The 21,780-nt window shown below is 44.1% G+C and overlaps 1 protein-coding gene across 1 annotated transcript in view; it reads left to right on the top strand.

The window, feature by feature from the left end:
• The window catches only part of LOC306926835 (ephrin type-B receptor 1-like), a 70,101-nt gene that overhangs the window by 32,184 nt on the left and 16,137 nt on the right, over window positions 1-21,780 (top strand). The window contains exons 7-12 of the mRNA XM_079506297.1: window positions 5,059-5,214; window positions 7,672-7,937; window positions 12,070-12,145; window positions 14,573-14,697; window positions 19,565-19,730; window positions 21,108-21,213. Coding sequence (XP_079362423.1) covers window positions 5,059-5,214; window positions 7,672-7,937; window positions 12,070-12,145; window positions 14,573-14,697; window positions 19,565-19,730; window positions 21,108-21,213 — 895 coding nt within the window. The remainder of the gene's footprint in view (window positions 1-5,058; window positions 5,215-7,671; window positions 7,938-12,069; window positions 12,146-14,572; window positions 14,698-19,564; window positions 19,731-21,107; window positions 21,214-21,780) is intronic.

Raw genomic sequence — 21,780 nt, 5'->3', positions numbered from 1 at the left:
ACAATCTCATTTCTATTAGCACTCACTCACTATCAAAACACCATGCTAGCTTTCTCCCTCCCACTCTAAAGTCACGCACACACGTGCAAACGCACACACACGTGCAAACGCACATGTGCGCGCACGTATGCTGAAACTGAAAGCCACAACTCCTGCTGTTAAGCCCAAGTCTTTTCGATTTATTTTGTTCTGATATCAGAGGATCCATTTAGCACATGAATGTGTGCGCGCACACACACACACACACACACACACACACACACACACACACACTCACACTCACACTCACACTCACACTCACACTCACACTCACACACTCACACTCACACTCACACACACACACACACTCACACACACACACACACTTTTCACAGTAGTGCCATGCAAGGGTTTAATAATTGATCAGAACATCATCTCTATCATTACTGGTTGGCTAGCTCAGCTCAGCTGGACACTATAGGCATGGGAAAGAAAATGTCTATCTTCTTTCTTATTAGTTTTTTCTTCATTCTCTGATCGTTCCTCTGGCTCTCCAATAATTGCCTCTACAATATAGATATTTTACATGTTGTTTGGAATATGCAAATTCACACACAGGGACACAATTTTGTTCCTCTAGTCTAATGCATAATTTATAATTCATCGTATGACCACGTCCCCCTGCCAAAAATACCAGATGTTTACGTGCGTCAGGATGGTTACTTTAAAATCAATTGTCTTCGGCAAGCGGCGCGGCCGTAGAACGAAATATAAATTAGGCTTTAAAACTCCTCTCTCTCTCTCTCTCTCTCTCTCTCTCTCTCTCTCTCTCTCTCTCTCTCTCTCTCTCTCTCTCTCTCTCTCTCTCTCTCTCTCTCTCTCTCTCTCTCTCTCTCTCTCTCTCTCTCTCTCTCTCTCTCTCGTTAAGCACACAAACATCAACAGCTTGGAAACACTGACAGCTGGACAGGTAAAGATGGAGCAGAGAGCGAGCGAGGTTTAGACATAATGGCTAGATAGAGAGGGGGCGAGACTTGTTGCCATGGTGACATATACACCCCATGTGTATGAGCAAGGTTTTTGAATAGATGACCTTGGCATGCCAGATGTCTAGAGTCCTATTCACACGCGCGCGCGCGCACACACACACACACACACACACACACACACACACACACACACACACACACACACACACACACACACACACACACACACACACACACACACACACACACACACACACACACACACACACACACACATTGGCACAAGTTTGTCAAGCCACTGACAGTGACAGTTCATAGGCAACAGAGAGAGGAATTATATCTTAATCAAGGATGAAGAAACAGATGGAGAGAAACATAATGATGGCTGGCAGACATACATGTGCTTCTTCCCTTTTTACAGGGAACACTTTCAGAAATCCTCAGAAGAAACGTTAATAAGATTTCCCAAATAGTTTTTCACCATTTCAAAAGGGTAATTTGGTGAGGTCTGGAGGTGGCTGGATTGGAGGTCCCTGGTGCCATCCCCAGTTCCTGCTGGTTCTGTGTCCAAGTGTCTTTGAGCAAGACACTTAAAGGGACACTTCACCCTTTTTGCAAAAATGTTGATGACGTTTAGAACATTTAGAACACTTTCCTGGGGGTCTTTATGTGTGTAATGTGTGGTTTTAGATATTTTAGATTTAAGCAGTGAGCCCAGTGTCTCTGATGTTATCGACACTGGGTTCACTTACTTCCTTGACTACATGTTGTCTCAGTAAGACCACACCCGTGTGAACTGAGTGGTGTAAGGTATTATATAGCCTGATCAGCTGTGGTCTGACGTAATGTCTGACGTAATGAAATCAGCATCAACCAATCAGCATCAACCATACCCATGCTAATTTTTTGGTACGAACAGACAGACAGACAGACAGACAGACAGACAGACAGACAGACAGACACGTAAACTAACAAAGCCAGTTGTAGGAGTGGTTTACACCACTCAAAAATAGATGCCTCACTGGCCGCTGCAGTTCATTGGAGCGACGTGTCTCCCAATGAAGGCAGGCAGTCAAGCGGAAGTGCAGTGCTGAAGGCACGACATACAATACATTACAATACAAAACAAGACAAACAAACAAACACAAACAACAAAGTTATTAATACAACAATACAACATCAGAGCCAGGGGGAATTACTAACAGAAAACATTAAAGAGTGAACACAAAGCCACAGTTCTCGCAGCTTTCTTATTTAGAAGTGGCTGAAGGCATTTGCTGAAGGCACGCTGCATCGCTGACTTGCTGCCCAAGTGACGTCACTCATGCGACTCCTCCATGTCTCTCGCTGTCACTCAAGTGACTACTGGCCAATCACAGCGCGTCTTTTCAACAACAACTACCCTAAAAGGGGTTCCCGTCCTGAAATGTATAGTTACAAAAAGGGGTTCCAGTCCTTAATAATGGGCAACATGAGGCAGATTCTAAAAAATCAAAATCAAAATGCTAAATGTAGGCAGGCAAATTAGTCAACAGCTATCTTTAAAGGGATCTTAAACAAATAGTAAGTAAGGCTTGCCATGAGGCATTCTCACCTCTACTTCGGTAGACTCGATGCGAATGGACGGAGAAGTTGCATCATTCTTGTATATTTAATTTGCTGCGTTTGCGTTCACACTGGCTATGTAAACCGCACCATAAGGAAACGCAGCAGGGAACGTTTGTGTGTGTGTGTGTGTGTGTGTGTGTGTGTGTGTGTGTGTGTGTGTGTGTGTGTGTGTGTGTGTGTGTGTGTGTGTGTGTGTTCAGTCAGGACAACTCATGAATGGATGAAATTTACACTTATTGAATATAAAATTAGCAATATATGAGCTTGTATAGTACTATATCTGCTACTTTTGAATAGCCACGGTAAAAATAATGGCTCAAATTAATCCTGGATAATCCTGGAAAAAACATTTGCTCTGGTGACAGAGCAGTGCTACTTGTGTTATTCTCTCATCCACTGCTTCTATTCTTTAGTCGTATTTTCATTGACTCACTGTCAAACAAATGTTTTTAATACTATTTCTGCACATGGCCTACTTACCCCCCCCCCCCCCCCCCCCCCCCATATTCCCTTGTTTTACAACAGCATGACTTTATGTTGGATGTTCTGTTCTTTTCAGGCATTTAGCACAACTCAAGGTGCAAATAATAGCCAATATTATTAATTTACCAGTAACGTAAAAGTGCAACTAAGAGATGGCAGAATCGTGCTGAGATCCAACTAAACCCAGAAAATAACATCAAAGTGCATAATTTAGTTTTACTCATTTGACAGCCTGTAGTTACTCTCCTTCATACCCAGCCCTGTTCATCCTATACAGTGTTCACATTGATTCTACAAGAGACGTGTGGAAAGTACAGGTAAACAGCTATAAATACAGGTTTCACTGCCACCAACACATGTCCAGCCTCAGACTTTGAGTAAAGTTTGTCTTCAATTCAGACATAGAGACATACTGCAGTCTGCAGCTATAATTGGGGTATTAAAGAGTTGAATCCTCAGAGGAAAATGCTAAATGTAGGCAGGCAAATTAGTCGACAGCTATCTTTAAAGGGATCTTAAACAAGTAGTAAGTAAGGCTTGCCATGAGGCCCATAGGGCACGAGCCTATCTCCTGTTTCTATAGCGTGAGGCAGCTTGATGTCTATGTCTACACCCCCTGGACATGATGCTAGTATGTCACAGGGACTTACCCCCAATCCAACCCTCGATGCTGAGTGACAAGCAGGGAAGCACTGGGTCCCATCTTTCACAGTCTTTGGTATGACCCGAGACTCCGACCTCCCAGTCCCAGGGCGGACACTCTAACCACAGAGATCCCAGACAAACCTTCACTCCTTGGCACGTAACACCACTGAGCTGGTTGATCTTAAACAAACCTTTTCATAACTTCCACAGTATTGACAATAGACAAAAGCACAAGTAGTGCAGCTGGGCAGCCTTGTCTAGTTGTATTGTACGTAGTTATGCACATGAAGCATCAGGGTTGAGCTAAAAGATATATCATTCGATATATCGGGCATCATGTAACACCAAGGATTTTACTGTGTATATTTGTCAGTGGGACAAACTCCCTTCCGAATCAGTGAACCGAACCTCAAGTTTGGAGGCGTTTGAAATAGACTTTTCGGTAACACTTTATATTAAGGTCGTTTTTATAATGCATTATAGCACATTTATAACGCATTATAATGTGCTTATAAGGCATTATAACACTCGTTATAAATGTTTGTAATCATGTATAACAACTTATAACCACGTTATATATAACATATTATAAGTGCTGGTCATAATGCATTATTATGCTCAGTGGAACAGCACATTATAACTATTATAACTTAGGTGGTTATAAAGGCACATAGAGAAGTGCTGTAATGTCTGTGTCATAATGCATTATAGCCAATGTGTATTAAATGGAATAATGTCTTATAAGCATCAATAATATGCTATAGCAGGACTTTGAGACCTTTAAGTAAAGTGACAAAACTTTGTATAATATGCTATAGCATATTATTGATGTTTATAAGACATTATTCCATTTAATAAACAAATTGGTTATAATGCATTATGACACAGACATTACAGCACTTCTCTATGTCCCTTTATAACCACCTAAGTTATAATAGTTATAATGTGATGTTCCACTGAGCATAATGATGCATTATGACCAGCACTTATAATATGTTATAAACGTGGTTATAAGTTGTTATACATGATTACAAACATTTATAACGAGTGTTATAATGCCTTATAAGCACATTATAATGCATTATAAATTAGCTTAGTTATAATGCATTATAAAGGCGACCTTAATATAAAGTGTTACCGAGTTTTCTTTTTGTAATGCCCCAGATGTATCTGATTGTAACCTTACCAGTCCTGAAATGGAAACCCCTTAATCCCCTGGCGTCTCTGTTCTCCAGACAAACCCCACTGTGCTGTCTCTGTTTTCCTCTCTCTCTCTCTCTCTGCAGCTTGTCCTCAGGGCACCTTTAACCCCACTGTGCTGTCTCTGTTTTCCTCTCTCTCTCTCTCTCTGCAGCTTGTCCTCAGGGCACCTTTAAGTCTGCTCAAGGAGCGGGCCTGTGCCAGCAGTGCCCTCTGTACAGCCGCTCCACCGTGGAGGCCGCCACGCTCTGCGGCTGCCGCAACGGCTACTACCGCGGCGACATGGACAAACCGGAGGACGCGTGCACCAGTGAGTCCCTCCGCTTTTGTCTCTCTTTTGTGCCCGAAAACAAACAGGTGTTAGAGTAGACTAGGGAGAGCGCTACGAATTCTGTTACAAACAGGTTTTGGAGCAGAGGGAGAGCGCTACGAATTCTATCACACATTTTCAGAGTAGAGGGAGAGCGCCACATTTCCGTTGCAGCTGCAGCAGACGTTCGTTGCCCAAGAGAGACGGTAAAAGTAGGTTGAGACATGAATCAGCTCCGTCTGTCTCTTCCAGGCAGATTCATACGCTGTGTGTGTGTGTGTGTGTGTGTGTGTGTGTGTGTGTGTGTGTGTGTGTGTGTGTGTGTGCGTGTGTGTGTGCGTGTGCGTGTGTGGGTGTGCATGCATCTAAGTGACCTGGATACGACAGTGTCGGTTCGGGGTGGGCGGGGGACGGGGGTAACATTTTGTATTCATTCATACTGTAGATGGGTCAATAAGACACTGTTTTTAGATTCATGAATGGACCTCTCAGGACTCTGACACAGAAAAATAAGTGTCAATGGCAGCCAGTTGATGCCGTCTAGCTCGCCGCCTCTGTCAAATGTATTCACCCAGTTGTCATTTTGCACGTCATTTTGCATCGGCCTCTTTAATGGTAACATCGATCAACCTTTGTTATTGTGTCCATAAGTCGCAGATTACTAGGAAAACTATGCAAAACGCGTCCGTCAGTCAGGTCACGCCTCCATATATGATGTCCATTACGCCTCGTGACATCACGCGCCTCCATATATGGCCATCAGTCCATCATGCCTCGTGACACGCTCCATATATGGCCGTCTCCATATATGAAGATCACAACACTGACCTCATCAAACCCTGGATAGCCATACATGGAGAAGACTGGATCATCTCTGCATATATGGAGCCAGCCAACAACTCTACATCTGACTTCAAACCCTTAGATCTCCATATATGGAGCTGACCTGTTCTGATATTCCATACTGTATATTGATCCCCCCCCCACCCATCCTTCCTCTTCGATATTTCCCTTTTTACTGATACCTGTCCATTCAAACTCTAGACGGGCCCGACCCAAAGTTATTAGTGCATCCGCGCCCAGCAGCCGGCGAAAACTAGAGTTCTCAACAGGCCCGAGAATTAAGGCCCGGCCCTACCTGGGCCCTCATCAAACCCTGTACACTCAAGACACTGCCCCCTTTGAGACCCTTAGATCTCCATATATGGAGCTGACCTGTTCTGACATTCCATATGTTGATCTGACCTCATCAAACCCTGTACACTCAAGACATTCTCCATATATGGCCAGTACAGAATTCATTCCATATGTTGATCTGACCCACCATGACAAAGCGCCAGCGCTTGCCCAGCAGTCTGCCGTCACCCAGGCAGATGCGTGCACTCGTCCTCGCCCTCTTCTCGCCCTCTTCTCGCCCTCAGGGCTGGTAGAATACTTCCTATTAGAATAATATTGGAGATAACCTGTAACCAACAATCAGTTTAGTGACGCGGAACAGTGAACTCTCACTGTGGATGCCTCTCTAGCAGAAAATCGAATTTCATCAGCGTGTGCACGTGCGTGCACGTGCGTGCGTGCATGCTTGCCTTGCGTGTGCCTTTGAAGTAGCATAGTGGAAAGAAAGCCTGGGAAAGTTCTTGTTAATAATGGGGTCATCAGTCATCACCTCTTCTTCTGACCTGCCATCTTAATAGGAAGAGCAGTATTTGGCTGGACTGTGGGCGTACAAACGGCTTTTATACATGCCATGGTTGAAAGTCAGTTTCTTCTTCTTCACATTCCCCTTTAAATATGGCTAGCTGACAGACAGACAGGCAGGCAGGCAGGCAGGCAGGCAGGCAGGCAGGCAGGCAGACAGACAGACAGACAGACAGACAGACAGACAGACAGACAGACAGACAGACAGACAGACAGTTCTTCTAATACAGATATTTATTATTTAACCATGACTTAACTCTTGAGAGCGTGAAATGGTTGCCCCCGCAACACGTCAACGTCAACGGGACATGTGTGTTTGTTGGAACTGTTACTTTTGGTGTTCATACCTCCGAACGGGTATGGACTACTATAGTAATAATAATCAATAAAAAACTATAATACTTGATTCACCTCGATGACATTGCAAATGATGGCAAACTCAATGTCCCTTTGAGAATAAATAGAGGTTTCAATTGAAAATACTTTGAGGCCAAAGTTGTGAACGGAACAAATGTGTGCAACCTCCAAATTATTCCATTCGATGAAACCATGAACTTGTGGTCCAAAGGTGAGAGCTCTACCGATGAGAGCTACCCAGACTTGAAAAATACATGATCGAATATGTTCGTACGTAGCAGTAAAAGAATTAAGATAATGTTGAAGATAATTTGGCCTGTATTTTCTGTATTTTCACTCACTCTCTGTCTGTCTCTCTCACTCCTCAACTTCCGTGTTCTGTCTCTCTGTCTGACTGTCCAGGCGTTCCCTCAGCGCCTCGCAACGTGGTGTCGGTCGTCAACGAGACCTCTGTGGTCCTGGAATGGCACGCTCCCCGAGACACTGGCCACCGCGACGACCTGGCCTACAACGTCCTGTGTCGCCGCTGCCGCAGCGGCGAGCGCCGGGCGTGCCAGCCGTGTGACGACAGTGGCGTGGCGTTTTCTCCGGGCAGGCAGGGGTTAAGGGAGACGTGGGTGGAGATCAGCAAGCTGTGGGCCCACACGCCCTACACCTTCCACATACAGGTTAGGAGACATGCCGCACATCGCTGCTGTCGGGGAGAAACCTCTTATCTCCATATTTTAACGTTTTGTATTTCTCTTGATCATACTACAGTGTCACACAAAACCATCAATAGTGGTAGATCTACAAGCTCGAAATGCAGGTTACGCGGCGCGAAGCAACACTTTTTGAGCTTGTCGATCCGCTACTTTTGCTATATTTGAATTTGATTCCTAAAAAGAACAGGACTGAACGGTTTTGGACATAAGGTTTCCACCCTCAGAGACAATATGAATTATTTTAAAAGAAGTTAGTGCACTGACTTCGAGATAAAAGGAGTGACAGTACTGTAGGTTTTTTTCCTGCTCATTAGCTTTACGCTAGTTTGATGTAGAACAGCGACTCTCATCCTTTTTAACTTCAAGCACCCTCCGGTTTGATATGCATTTGATGAGATTTGAATCCCTGGGACCTCAATCTACACTGTCAAATCCTCAGTGTTGGTTCCCTGAATGGGATATAGTCTCTCTGAGTTACAGACTCTGTAAGAGTCCATTAGGTCAGGGCTCGGGTGGCATAGTCACACAGTGCTAAAGTGCTAGCCTGGCTAATAAGCCAGACTCAAATCACACTGTCGTGTGGTATTTGAGTCTGGAGATGCTGTGTATGGATCTTGTTTCCCGGGGGGCGGGTTCAAACATTTTCTCTTTGACGCAATTGGTCAGAGCTACTGTCAGTCAAAGGTCTCAAGCATTGAACGTCACTGTACCAAAGCCCGCCCATATTGCATACCGTGTCCCGATTGGCCACACCAGTTCTCTGGTGTAGGAAATGGGCGTACAATTGAGCCTCTCCAGACCGTAATCCGCCGGCAGGAATTTTTTTTTTGCCAACGGCTGATTCGGTCTGGTTTATTAGCCAGGCTACTAAAGTGCCTTCCCACTACCACAGAGGTTGTGGGTTCGAATCCACCGTGGTGCATCTGACTTTGTTGAGCGTCTATCTATCTATACGAACACACATGGCTCGTGTTCGGGGGAGGGAAACCGGGCAGGGAGGGTGATAATTGTCACTGCATGCAATCCCACGGGTTGGGGCGGCACCTGTGAGCAGGGAGTGGTGGGCGCGAAGAGTAGGACAAAGGCTCTACGTCCTCCTGGTGGGGGCTCCTCACTGGTATCTATAGTCAGTAGGATACAACAGCAGTGGCAACACAGAAATGTGCGTGGGGAGGATCAATTTAAATGATTAAATTGGGTAGAAAAAGCGGGAAATAAATAAATAAATAAATAATACAATACAGACCAAAAAAGAGTCCATTCGGTCCCCATACCCCACGTTGAGAAGCAGTGGTGTGTAGAACATTTGAACGATCCCAATAAATCTTTACGGCTTAATCTCTTCAAACACAGATGTTACAATATATGCAAAGTCCTGCAGCTGGATGTAAAACAAATGATGAATCATTAACAAGGATAGTTGGAGTTAAAGGAGTCATTCACCCATTTGAAACCTTATATTCGTATAATTAGTCCTCACTAATGCTCATTATTAGATGGCATAATTTGCGTGGACTGAAACCTGCCTACCGATGACATCAGACAGATCCAAGCTAATGCTGTCCAGAGGTGTATCTACAATAAGGCGAGGGCAGGCGTCCGCCTGTCCAAATCCATTTCTGGCCTGGCCAAAATCCATACAATGAGAAAGAAATCACACCCGTGTGAACTGAGTGGTGTAAGGTCTTATATAGACTGATCAGCTGTGGTCTGACGTAATGTCTGACGTAATGAAATCACACCCGTGTGAACTGGGTGACCATAGCAACCATGCTCATTTTTTTTGGTACGGACAGACACGTAAACTAACAAAGCCAGTTGTAGGAGTGGTTTACACCACTCAAAAAGAGGACAAAAACAAGACCTGAGAACTATTAATGGACAGCTGATTGGCCGTTGCGGTAGAGCGCGACCCTCAATCACCCATTGGAATGTAAATGCATGCCTTTCAGCCTTTGTATCCTACTCGTCTGGCAGGTATATCTCTTTGAAAACCTTTAGTGCTACGATTGTGCGCGGGCCCGGGGAGACGACAATTAACACATCTTGCCTGTCCAAAACGTAATTCCTGGATACGCCACTGATGCTGTCTCTTCCTGGAAAGTTAGCATGCTTAAGTAGAAGCCATTGTTCTCGCATCAATCAAAAGAATATATGTTTGTAATCGTGTTTGAAATGGCCACTATAATGATGATGTCATTGGTAGGCAGGTTTCTGTATGTCAACAGTCCACCTCAGAGGAAATGTCACTTCGAAGTGACATTTCAGGCTGGAACCCAGGCTACATAAATGGTGCCATAATGCACACTAGTGAGGACCAATTACATGAAGATAAGGTTGAAAATGTCACGACAACTTTAATTCCCTTTAATGAGAAAGGGCTTAATGGAGTTAAGACGTTATGTAAGTCAAGCCTGTGACAACACGTACGAGGCCTATAATAAACTATAGTGTGTGTCTGTATTTCTTGGGAAAATTGAAGGGAAACTGTATTTCAAGATAAGGTTTAGATATGACTAGTCTAGCCAAGTGGATATGAAACTAGGGTTGAGAAAAAAAGTGATCGGGGCAGTATCAATATTATATTATATATTAGACTGGATATTTTCTGTGATTTTGGATATTGTACTATTGTGTGTGTTCGATAAAAATGTAAATATTGGATCGGGAAAAATCGGCATCGGCAGATATAGTTACTCATAATCAAATGATCGGAATCGGCTCAGGAGCAAAACAACGTGATCGGGACATCCCTAATATGAAACAAATCATACGGTGCTCTGATTGGCTCCAAGTCCAACCGAATTCAGTCAGATATATGCTGCGGTTCTATAATGGTAACCGTTTGTAGCAGGCACTGCTCCAGCACTGGGACAGAGTTAACCCATTTTGGGCGGGAACCCCTTTTGGTGTTTTAACTAAGCATTATGTTATACTTTAGCTATTGAAAAATAGCAGATCTACAAGCTCTTGTAGGTCTGCTATTTTTGAAAAATCTTAAAAATGCGGCACAAATCTTCGAATATATATTCTTTCAGAGCGAACGTTTTTTTTATTTCGACGTCAGGCCTAATTTAACACAGTGTCATGAAGTGCGGAGTAGAGGTCTGGGCAGCGAGACCCATTAAGACCTGACTAAATCATGACAGTTTTCTGAAGGTCCTATGATTCTACGTATGTCAGTGGTTCTCAACCTATTTCATGTCAAGGACCCTCAGAATTATCTGTATTTTGGCCGTGACTCCCATCTAGACAATATTTGGTTCCAGAAGCAAAGATTTGAGTTAAAAACAACTATATATTGAAAGATTTGCACACGATTTCACATTTTTTCTAAAATAGCAGATTTATAAAGCTCTATGAGCTTGTAGATCTGCTATTTTTCAACAGCTAAAGTTTAAAATAATGGTTAAAAGTGGTGAAAAGCTAATGCGACACAGATGCGTCCTCAGGTCTAAATAGGATAACTGTCTGTGGGTTTCTTTTGTGATGCTACAGCGAGACACAAAAGCATGAAAAGTAGCAGATCCACAAGCTCGGAACGTGGCTCGAAACGCGCTGTGAAGCAACGCGCTCTGAGTGTGTAGATCTGCTACTGCTGCTATTTCTGAATTAGTTTCCACCCGACAGACGATATGAATGTTGCTCGTGATTATACCAGCAAGCAAGGTCTGCCCTCAAATATTGGTGCATAATATACTGTATATTATAAAGCCTTAACCCATTCAGGCCTGACGTCGAAATTAAAAAAAAAAAGTTTTCTAAATCATGACAATTTTCTGAAAGATTTGAGGCACATTTTAACGATTTTTCAAAAATAGCAGAACTACAAGTTCATAGCGCGCCACTCGGTGGCGCGCTATGAGCTTGTAGATCTGCTATTTTTCAATAGCTTAATTATAACATAATGTTTAAAACACGCTCAAAATGGGTTAATATTGATGCATCTAAAAGCCTTAATTGAAAACAATGTTGTGCTTGTTAATTATGACAATAACAATTTGTTTCACAATCTGTAAAGTGGAATTATTGACCAGTTAACTTTGCATGCTGTTAATTTACCATGTGGGTTTTCTTTCCCCCTCCATCCATACAGGCAGTAAATGGAGTATCAAACAAAAGCCCGTACCCTGCACAGCAGCTGTCAATCAACATTACGACCAATCAGGCTGGTGAGTGTAAAACAGTCCAGTCTGTGTGTATAATAATGCATGCATGTGCACATGAGCGCGCGTGTGTGTGTGTGCGTGTGCGTGTGCGTGTGCGTGTGTGTGTGTGTGTGTGTGTGTGTGTGCGTGCGTTTATTGATGTGTTTGTGCACCTGCATAGCACAATACAGTGTCTTACAATGTCACAGTGGATTCAAAGGGAGGCTGAAGACATGGGAGAGGAGAGGGGCTTTCAGAAGGTGGTGATGATTGGGAGTGTGTGCGTGCGTGCGTGCGTGCGTGCGTGCGTGCGTGAACCTGTTATGCAGTGGTGGGAAGTAAAGTACATTTACTCAAGTAAAGTACTTAAAGAACCACTTCACCACTTTTCACTTTTCACTATCTTCATATAATAGGTCCTCACTAATAATCATGATAAAATGGCACAAATTCTTTCTACTCAATCCTCCTCCAGTAACATCATCATTAGGCTGATTTATTTTTAAACAAGATTGTTTTTACAAAAATGTTTAGATTTTCATTATCGTGAGAACGATGGCTTCCATTTTCGCATTGCAACTTTTCAGGACAAGAAAGCCTGCAGTTTCTATTAGCTTGTATTCCCCATCGATGATGTCACTGGAGGTTTCTGAACTGCCCACAGCCCTCCTATGAGACACAGACTGCAAATTGCGCCATTTTTGCATGATTATTAGTGAGGACCTATTATATGAAGATAGGTTGAAAAGTGGTGAAGTGGTCCTACAATTGTGAGCTACTTACTAGAGTATGTCCACATTTCAATACTTTTACTTCTACACTACACCCCAGAGGCAAATATTGTACTTTTTACTCCACTTAATTATTTGAAAACTTTAGTTACTTGTAGATTTTTATTATTATTACAAAACATACATTTACCACTTCAGCGTGTTGTGAGCTTGATGCATTTTTGAAAACGTATGGACATTCTGCATAATGAATACTTAGTACATAAGAATTATTTTGATTCCAAATGCTTTTGTCCATTTACTCAAGTGAATTTTGAATAATGGAGGAACTTTTTACAATGTTGTATTGATACTTTTACGTACTGTAAGTAAAACATCTGAGTACTTTTTTCCACCACACTGGCGACGGCTGGGAGAGGTTTCAGGCGGAGGCGATGGCTGGGAGAGGAGTAGAGGAGGAGAGAGGGTAGTGTTCACTGTGCAGTGAACCTATTGAACCTGTTCTAAGCGTGTCATCTCTCCCTTGTTGTTTCTCCAGTCTATCAACGTCTCAGTCGCTCCTGCGCTCCGCTCCCTCTCCCTCTGTTTATCTTCCTGCGCCGCCCCTCTGCGTTTCTTTCCTCATCCCTCTCTTTGATCCATCTTTTGTTGCCCTCCCCATCGCTCTCTCCCTCTGCCTCCGTTTCCCGTCTAGTGTCTCTCTTTCTCATCCCTTCCCATCCCCTGCACTGACAGAGTAATTCTCAGAGACCATAAAAGGGGGAGCTGACTTACCGCTCCATCAATATTTTATGGAGACAAGGCACAAGTGATATTTTCCCCTCGCTACTGCAACTTAGATTTAAAAGCCGCTTGCGCTTTGATAGAAAACACATCATTTACCTCAACCAGGGCACACGTGTGCTCGTTCCTAATGAAAATGATGATTGATTGGTCGTGCCGCTTGCTGTGCAGCAGGTTGCACAGCCGGCCACTGTTGGCTGGAATCCTCCCACTTCCCACCGGTACGCTTGGGGGAGTTTTAGAAACAACGGGTTTATTGTCCGTTCAACTTGCAACGGTATTTAAAAATGTTGACAACAGGTCTTGCATGGGGGCCTATGGTCCTATTCAATTGACCCATTGTCAGTGTTGTGATAGGTCCCTGACTGACTTAACCAGCAGGCGCTTTCTGCCTTGTTCTGCCCAGGTTCCACCTTGTGGAATGTCAATTCAATTCAATACCTGTTAAATGTGTTAAGTGGGAGTTACAATTTTCACGTGGCAGCTGTGTTATGCTGCTGGGACAACGAGTAAACAGTTTGTAATAATTTTGCACATGAAATACGATGTTTAACAAAAACATTTTTAGCAGTGCCTATATGCATCATGGTGATTAAGAAATCTGACTCAGGGCTATTGTTGTTTCTTATTTATTTTCGTGATTTTAGGTCCCAGGAGGAGAGTATAAAATATTTCTGCTATTGGTTCTCAACTTGTAGGAATCCTTACAAATGTATCATGAAAACATACTGTTAAGATTGCAATTGTTAGACATATTGACAGCCTCTGTCTGTGTGTGTGTGTGTGTGTGTGTGTGTGTGTGTGTGTGTGTGTGTGTGTGTGTGTGTGTGTGTGTGTGTGTGCGTGCGTGCGTGCGTGCGTGCGTGCGTGCGTGCGTGCGTGCGTGCGTGCGTGCGTGCGTGCGTGCGTGCGTGCGTGCGTGCGTGCGTGTGAACAGCTCCTTCAGTAGTTCCCATAATGCACCAAGTGAGCTCAACAAGCCGCAGTTTCTCACTTTCATGGCCACCGCCTGAGCAGCCCAACGGGATTATCCTGGACTACGAGATACGGTACTATGACAAGGTAGGGATCACAGAATCAGTGTGTGTGTGTGTGTGTGTGTGTGTGTGTGTGTGTGTGTGTGTGTGTGTGTGTGTGTGTGTGTGTGTGTGTGTGTGTGTGTGTGTGTGTGTGTGTGTGCGTGCGTGCGTGCGTGCGTGCGTGCGTGCGTGCGTGCGTGCGTGCGTGCGTGCGTGCGTGCGTGCGTGCGTGCGTGCGTGCGTGCGTGCGTGCGTGCGTGCGTGCGTGCGTGCGTGCGTGCGTGCGTGCGTGCGTGCGTGCGTGCGTGCGTGCGTGCGTGTGTGAGTGAGCATTTTTATCTGACTGTTCACCAAGATATTTCTGCAACCATGCACGAGAGAGTTATGAAACAGCAGCTATTATTTTCACTGTGACTATGGGACAAAAACATCTATCCACGACCTTGACCTAGTAACATACGGCATACAGTAAATCATGTATTAACCATGGCTGCTGAAAGGCTGTTATGAATTACAAGGGCCAAGGTGACGCGGTCCCCTGGCTGCTTTGTTCTCCCCTTTTTCCAGTCGAGTTCACTTGATGAAGCCGAGAGGCATCAAAATATTTAAATATTTCAATTAAAAACCACCCACGAGAAAGAACATAAACATTGTTCATTTATGTAGATTGGAAATAGATATGCATGAGAGACACAATGGCTAGAGGCTGCTTACTGATGCTGATCTGGAGTCTAATGGAGTCTTAATACTGTTATGGTCATTGGTCACGCTGAGTCTAATCCAGACAAAGATGTATTGTCTTGTTCTTTGCGAAAGCTCTATATTATAATCTAAGCTGACTGAAAAACACAAAACAAAAAACATATAATGGTAGCTCAGATCCAAGTCAAAAGAAGTCCTCAACTATAGTTTGATAAGCCTGGGCGGGCTTATCAATAGACGCTAGCTTCTCTGTCTCTCCCTTCCTCTCTCCTCCCTCCATCACATTTTACTATCCAACATTTCTCCAGTCCAAACGATTTATATATTCCTTCTCTCCTCCTGCCCTACCTCCACACACCCCTCCTTTCTAGCATACTAATGATAACCAGGTTTGAATGTAGCGAATTAGATATGGCAGTGGGAGACAAGGTTCTTCTGGCCCCCCGTTACTTATCTCCGTCGACCAGGCATGCCTAGACCGACTACTGCCCCTAACCAACCTTAAAGCCCCCGCCCCCCCACACCCTCTCCCCCCCAACCCTAAATCCTTTCCCTCCCCCTGAGCTCAGCCTTCCTAGCTTCACCTCCCAGCACAACCCTGTCATTTTAATGCCTCTGCGCAGGTATAGTAGTTACAGTGATTCTGAAGGTTCTGGGCTACGCTGCCAGCGACAGCATGCTAAATGAAACACAAGAGCCTCCTGGGGATGTTGCAATATCAAACATTGTGGTTCACAATCCCCCTCCACCCCCCCCCACACACACACACACACATTCTTTACCTCTTTTTTCTTTGCCTTCCTCACATCTCCCTGCAGTATCCGTGCCATTTCTTTTCAACATTTCCAATTCAAACTCAAAGTACAAACTAACCATAGTACTTCGTCTCGGTTGAAAAACCACACATATCAAAAACTCAAATAATGACAAGGTTAAAGTGCGCCTCTTTGCACCACGTTTTTGAGATTGTATATCTGCTAATTTTGATGGTTTTGATGGCTGTAGTATCATCAACTACTGTAGGGCCATAATAAAATAAATAAAAAATATGGAGATAAGAGGTATCGATGCGACAGCAACAACTTATTATGCACTTAGTAGGGGGGGGGGGGGTCCCTGGGCCCCATCACATTGACCTTTATTTTATGTGAGGACTGTGGGCAGGCCCTGCCCCTTTGGCATGTCGGATGGGCCCATGAAATGGAACACATTGGTTTTAAAAGTGATTCATTGTGGCTTTTAAACCGTTGCCACCATACCCTCAGTTACTGCATTCAACTGTATAGGCCTATGGGATTATAGTCGTAAATGGACATAACTGATTTGTGTCACGACCACAGATAGATAAAAGGAAATAAATAGATAATATTGAAATGTAGTTTTGCATGAGTAGTTATTGTGTCCCCAGAACATCCAGACCCCCAGGAACGTGCCCAGGGGGCTGGCCCGGTTCCGGTGAGCTGCCCCACATCCGAAATTGTTGAGAAATGACAGAGTTACCGTGTGGGGGTCCCCAGGGGGTCCCTGTTCTGTTCTGTTCCGTTCCGTTCTGTTCACAACAGTGACACATGGTTGTGAAAACCAACCAAACGTTATTTCGTGCTCAAGACAGACAGACCGACCCAGCCAGGGACCCAGGGACACACATGGCTGTCTATAGCCATGTAACTCAAAAAGGGGAACAAGCAATGTCTAAATGTTCGCCCCCATCCCCCACCTGGCGTCAGCGATAATGCACACTGCACTTGCCACTGGTACTTAAGTCAACAAAGCACTGCGGTTTTACTTAAGTACTTAACACCTCTGCCTCCCAATGCAGTGCCAGTGTGCCACGTAACCCCATTAGGCTTTGCCTCCCCCTTTCTCCTGACCTGTCCCCACCATCCCTTTCTCCTGACCTGTCCCCACCATTCCTTTCTCCTGACCTGTCCCCACCATTCCTTTCTCCTGACCTGTCCCCACCATCCCTTTCGCCTGACCTGTCCCCACCATTCCTTCTCCTTTATCTCCTTCAGCATCCCTCACCATCATCATTGTCTGACGCTCCTGTGTCCTCGACCAGTGGTGTAATCTAGGCTTTTCAGGCGGTATACATAATTATTCCCTCTCACACACACGGCACTCACACACATACTGTATATATACACGCGTGCGGCGCGTGTGATCACAGAATGTGAATATCCTGAAACCCTTATACCACTTCTAACATTCAGCAGGCCCCTCCCCCTCCCCCTGGCCTTATCTACCTTTCTTTTCTCTATCAGGGCGCCATACAGTAGTGAAACCTCATTATCGTTAGGAGGAAGAGAGAGAGGGGAGCAGAGAACGAGTGTGTGTGTGTGGGGGGATTGCAAGTAGGGGGAAGGTGAGGTGAAAGGTCCGTTGTCTATAATGAGCTACATGAAAACTCAATCTCAAGAACGTTTTTTACGGTATAGGATGCGTGGGTGTTTATGAATGTGTGACTGTGCATGCTTGCATTTGTGCGTGTGTGTGGTGGGGTGCTGTGTTTTGTTTGTCTGACGGCCTTCTTTCTTTAGGGGGAAAGGAAGGGAAGGTAGATAAGGGTAAACCAGACAAGAGAGAGAGAGCAAGCAGACAAAGAACGAGAGAGAGAGAGAGAGAGAGAGAGAGAGAGAGAGAGAGAGAGAGAGAGAGAGAGAGAGAGAGGATACAGTTGGTAGATGGATGAAAGTTAATGAAGGCAGCTGGAGGGCCTGACAGTGAGAATAGAGGGATAAGGATGGAGCAAAGAGGTACAATGAACAGGCAGTCATACAGAGACCATAAGATTAAAATGATATAATATACCGTAGACAGTATATAAACGTGGTTATCGTCGCAGTCTAACTTTGTGTTTTTTCGTAAATTAACGCCCTACTTGTTCATAGCGTTACACAAAAGCATCAAAAGAAGCAAATATAGTTCGAAATGCAGTGCAAAGAGACAGTTTTTGTCGGCTGCTGTGAAACACTACTGCTCAAAGTGAACGGAACGGTATGTTCAGTCCAGAAACTACCTGCCTTGAAGCTGGTGATTGGACCACTTCAATAGCGAAAACCAATCAGGCAAACAAATCATAATTCACACAGCATAATGTCAAGTGTTTACATGGCGTACTCAACCCCACTGATGATAACTGTGAGGCTGCTCTCCTGCTGCTGTTCCGTGATTCATCATCACTTTGGAGGCTTAAAATTCACCCATCTCCTCCCCAGCTCCATCCGGATTATGGGCAGATTCAGAGTTTGAATCAAACTGACTCAGTGTGAATCTGCCCTAACATTCTCAAATACATTTCTGCCCTAACATTCTCAAATACATTTCTCACATATTGTCACGTGTTTAATGTATTATAATCTCTGAGACATGTATAGTATCCTTTTTGCGTTCTGGTTATCATTTGTATTATTATAATTTTTTACCAATACATAGGATGTAGCGAAATGATTGCTTGTTATCAGAGTTTATGTCCTGAGTGTACAAAAAAACGCCATACTCCAAACAGACAGACAGACATACACACATGGCCAGTCATTGGAGCGGTTAGGCACCGCTCAAAAAAAGAAGAAAAGTTTGGATGTTAAGAGGACAAAACAGGGTGTATTACCTCTGCACACAGATGTTTCCCTAAGGCTCATACTTATCCTTTCAACGTCTCATCTTACCATTACCATGCTATTGATTTCAGACCGACCGACTAATGGGACAACTGGCCCTCCTGGCTTGAAAGGTCTCACTCAACAACCCAACCTGTACAGCTTGCTAACAGCTGAGCCTTGCCGTTCCCAAACCACAATTAGTATCAGCAACTAACAGTCTTGACTGAAATGTTATTAACCCATCAATATATACCGGAAAAGCATCTGTGTCATTTTAGGTTTTAGCGTTGGATATTCAAAAATAGCAGATATACAAGCTCACAGCATGACACTTTTACATCTGCTATTTTTGATGATTTTTTGAAAAATCTTTAAAGTGTTATTGACAATCTTTTTACATGCATTTTCAGATGGGGGTCCAGAGCCAAATACATATCATTATGGGGGCCCTGGCAACGAAAAACTGATTTAGAAGGCGTCATAGAATCGGCCTCAGTTCTTAACGGTTTAAGGAACAATTATTTCTATATCATTTAAAATGTCCCTCTTCTATCCCTCCATAACCCCCACCACCACCACCGTACCACACTCAACAACCCTCCCCAGGCCCAGTCATCTGTGCTGAACAGTTCGGTGGTCCAGAGCGGGACCTCCAGTGTGGTTCTGGAGGGCCTGAGGCCAGGAACGGGCTACGTGGTCCAGGTGAGGGCCCGCACCGTGGCTGGCTACGGCGCCTACAGCAAAGACATGCTCTTCCAGACACTCACAGACGGTAAGGCGGCGGTATGGGGCATGGCTTGGATTTGTATTGTATGTGTGGGAATAATGGGGAAGGAGTGAGTGCAGACCATCATTGTGTGGGTAATATTAAGTGTTTTTCCATATATGTGCTGACAGGGCTGTCAGCATTGTTGGGAAAGTTCTTTTTTTATGAACTAGTTCAGTTCACAGTTCATCATTCAAAATTTTGAACTAAAGTTCATCGTTCTACTATTATAGTTATTTTTCGTTCTTTGTTTTTAAATTATTGCCACAGCCCATAGCCATATAAAACCGCAGACTTTATTCCAAATTAAGTCCAAACCTTAAAAAACAACTTTGGGATTAATGAAGTGACAACTTTTACAATACAATATTTTTTTTTACATTTTACAAAAAATGCTCTTTTGCTATGTGAAATGCCAACGAATTCTTAATTATTTTCCTTGTCTATATGGGCACACTTGTGAAAGCTGCATGCTTTTATTATGAAGGCATGCATGCTTTTATTATGAAGGCAAAAGTTTCTGAATGTTCTCAGAGCCTGCATCTCCGCATGCTGAAAATAGCTGATATACAAGAGCTTGTAGATTTATTTTCAGCACGGAACACATTGTACGACGAAGAATAAATCAGGCATCACTGCCCTTCACTCACTGTGGAAGAGAGATGTCTTTTGTTGGCCGTTCGTGGTGATATTATGGACACATACCTCCTCGACGCAATAATAACCAACTAAGCTATAGGAAGCTATTTTTCGTGGCACATTATGTTTAATCAAACAACAACAAGTTCCCTCAGTGTTTGTGTTGGGAGTTGGGACAGTGTCTGCTGTCTGTCTGCGTGCTGCGTGGATCATCATGCAGTAGATGCAGATGCACGCTCCAGTGACAGCTGAGAAAGATTAGTTAATTTGTGTCGGATAAGCACTTATTGGTGGGGTTTTCGCTAGATATTAAGGCATGTTTAGGGTGTGTTTTAGTGCCGGGGATTTCGCCTGGAAGGCTCTATGGAAACACTCACTCTTGAACGAAGTTGAACGTGAGAAAGTGACGTTCACACACGCCAGAAATGAACACGTTCACAATAACGTTCATCAAGCAGAAATACAGTACGTTCAGTTCACGTTCACCCAAAGTATGAACGAGTTCGTGAACGATCGTTCGGGTACAACACTGGCTGTCAGCATGAGAATCAGTAGTTTAACTCACACGTGTGCGTATCTGTGCTTCTCTAGATGCTTCTCTAGATGAGTCATATATGTGTGTGTGTGTGTGTGTGTGTGTGTGTGTGTGTGTGTGTGTGTGTGTGTGTGTGTGTGTGTGTGTGTGTGTGTGTGTGTGTGTGTGTGTGTGTGTGTGTGTGTGTGTGTGTGTGTGTGTGTCTCCAGATGAGTATAAGTCAGAGCTCGGACAGCAGCTTTCCCTGATAGCAGGTTCATTAGTCGGTGGAGTGTGCATCGTCTCCCTGGTGGCTATCGCCATCATCTGTACCAGGTAACACACACACGCACACACACACACATGCACACGTTGTGCGTCATTGTTACATTAAACAGGACTGCATGTGTCACCCTACGCACGCGCACGCACGCACGCGCGCACGCACGCACGCACGCACGCACGCACACACGCACGCACACACACACACGCACACACGCACACACACACACACACACACACACACACACACACACACACACACACACACACACACACACACACACACACACACACACACACACACACACACACACACACACACACACAAATGTTTGTTTTATATAGTGTAAACACCATCTGTCCACCTCAACATGTCCACCCAGCTGTCTCTTTATACGCATGTCCGTTTGTGACCACAAAACTCTATTCATCTCTCCTTCTACATGTGATGTAATATCATTGCTGTATCTCCGTATTTCTTTTTTTTTCATGTTCTTCTTAGGGCTGTCAAAATAACTGAGTTAACTGAGTTAATTAAATTGTGAAATTATTAATGTTTTCTTTTTTTTAAACTCTTTATTTTAGAATTTTTGAAATATGCAAGACACACACAAACAAACA

This window comes from Electrona antarctica (assembly GCF_951216825.1).
Source record: "Electrona antarctica genome assembly, chromosome: 7".
Taxonomy (NCBI): domain Eukaryota; kingdom Metazoa; phylum Chordata; class Actinopteri; order Myctophiformes; family Myctophidae; genus Electrona; species Electrona antarctica.
Note: the sequence above shows the minus strand (reverse complement) of the source record. Positions and strands in the feature narration are given on the sequence as shown.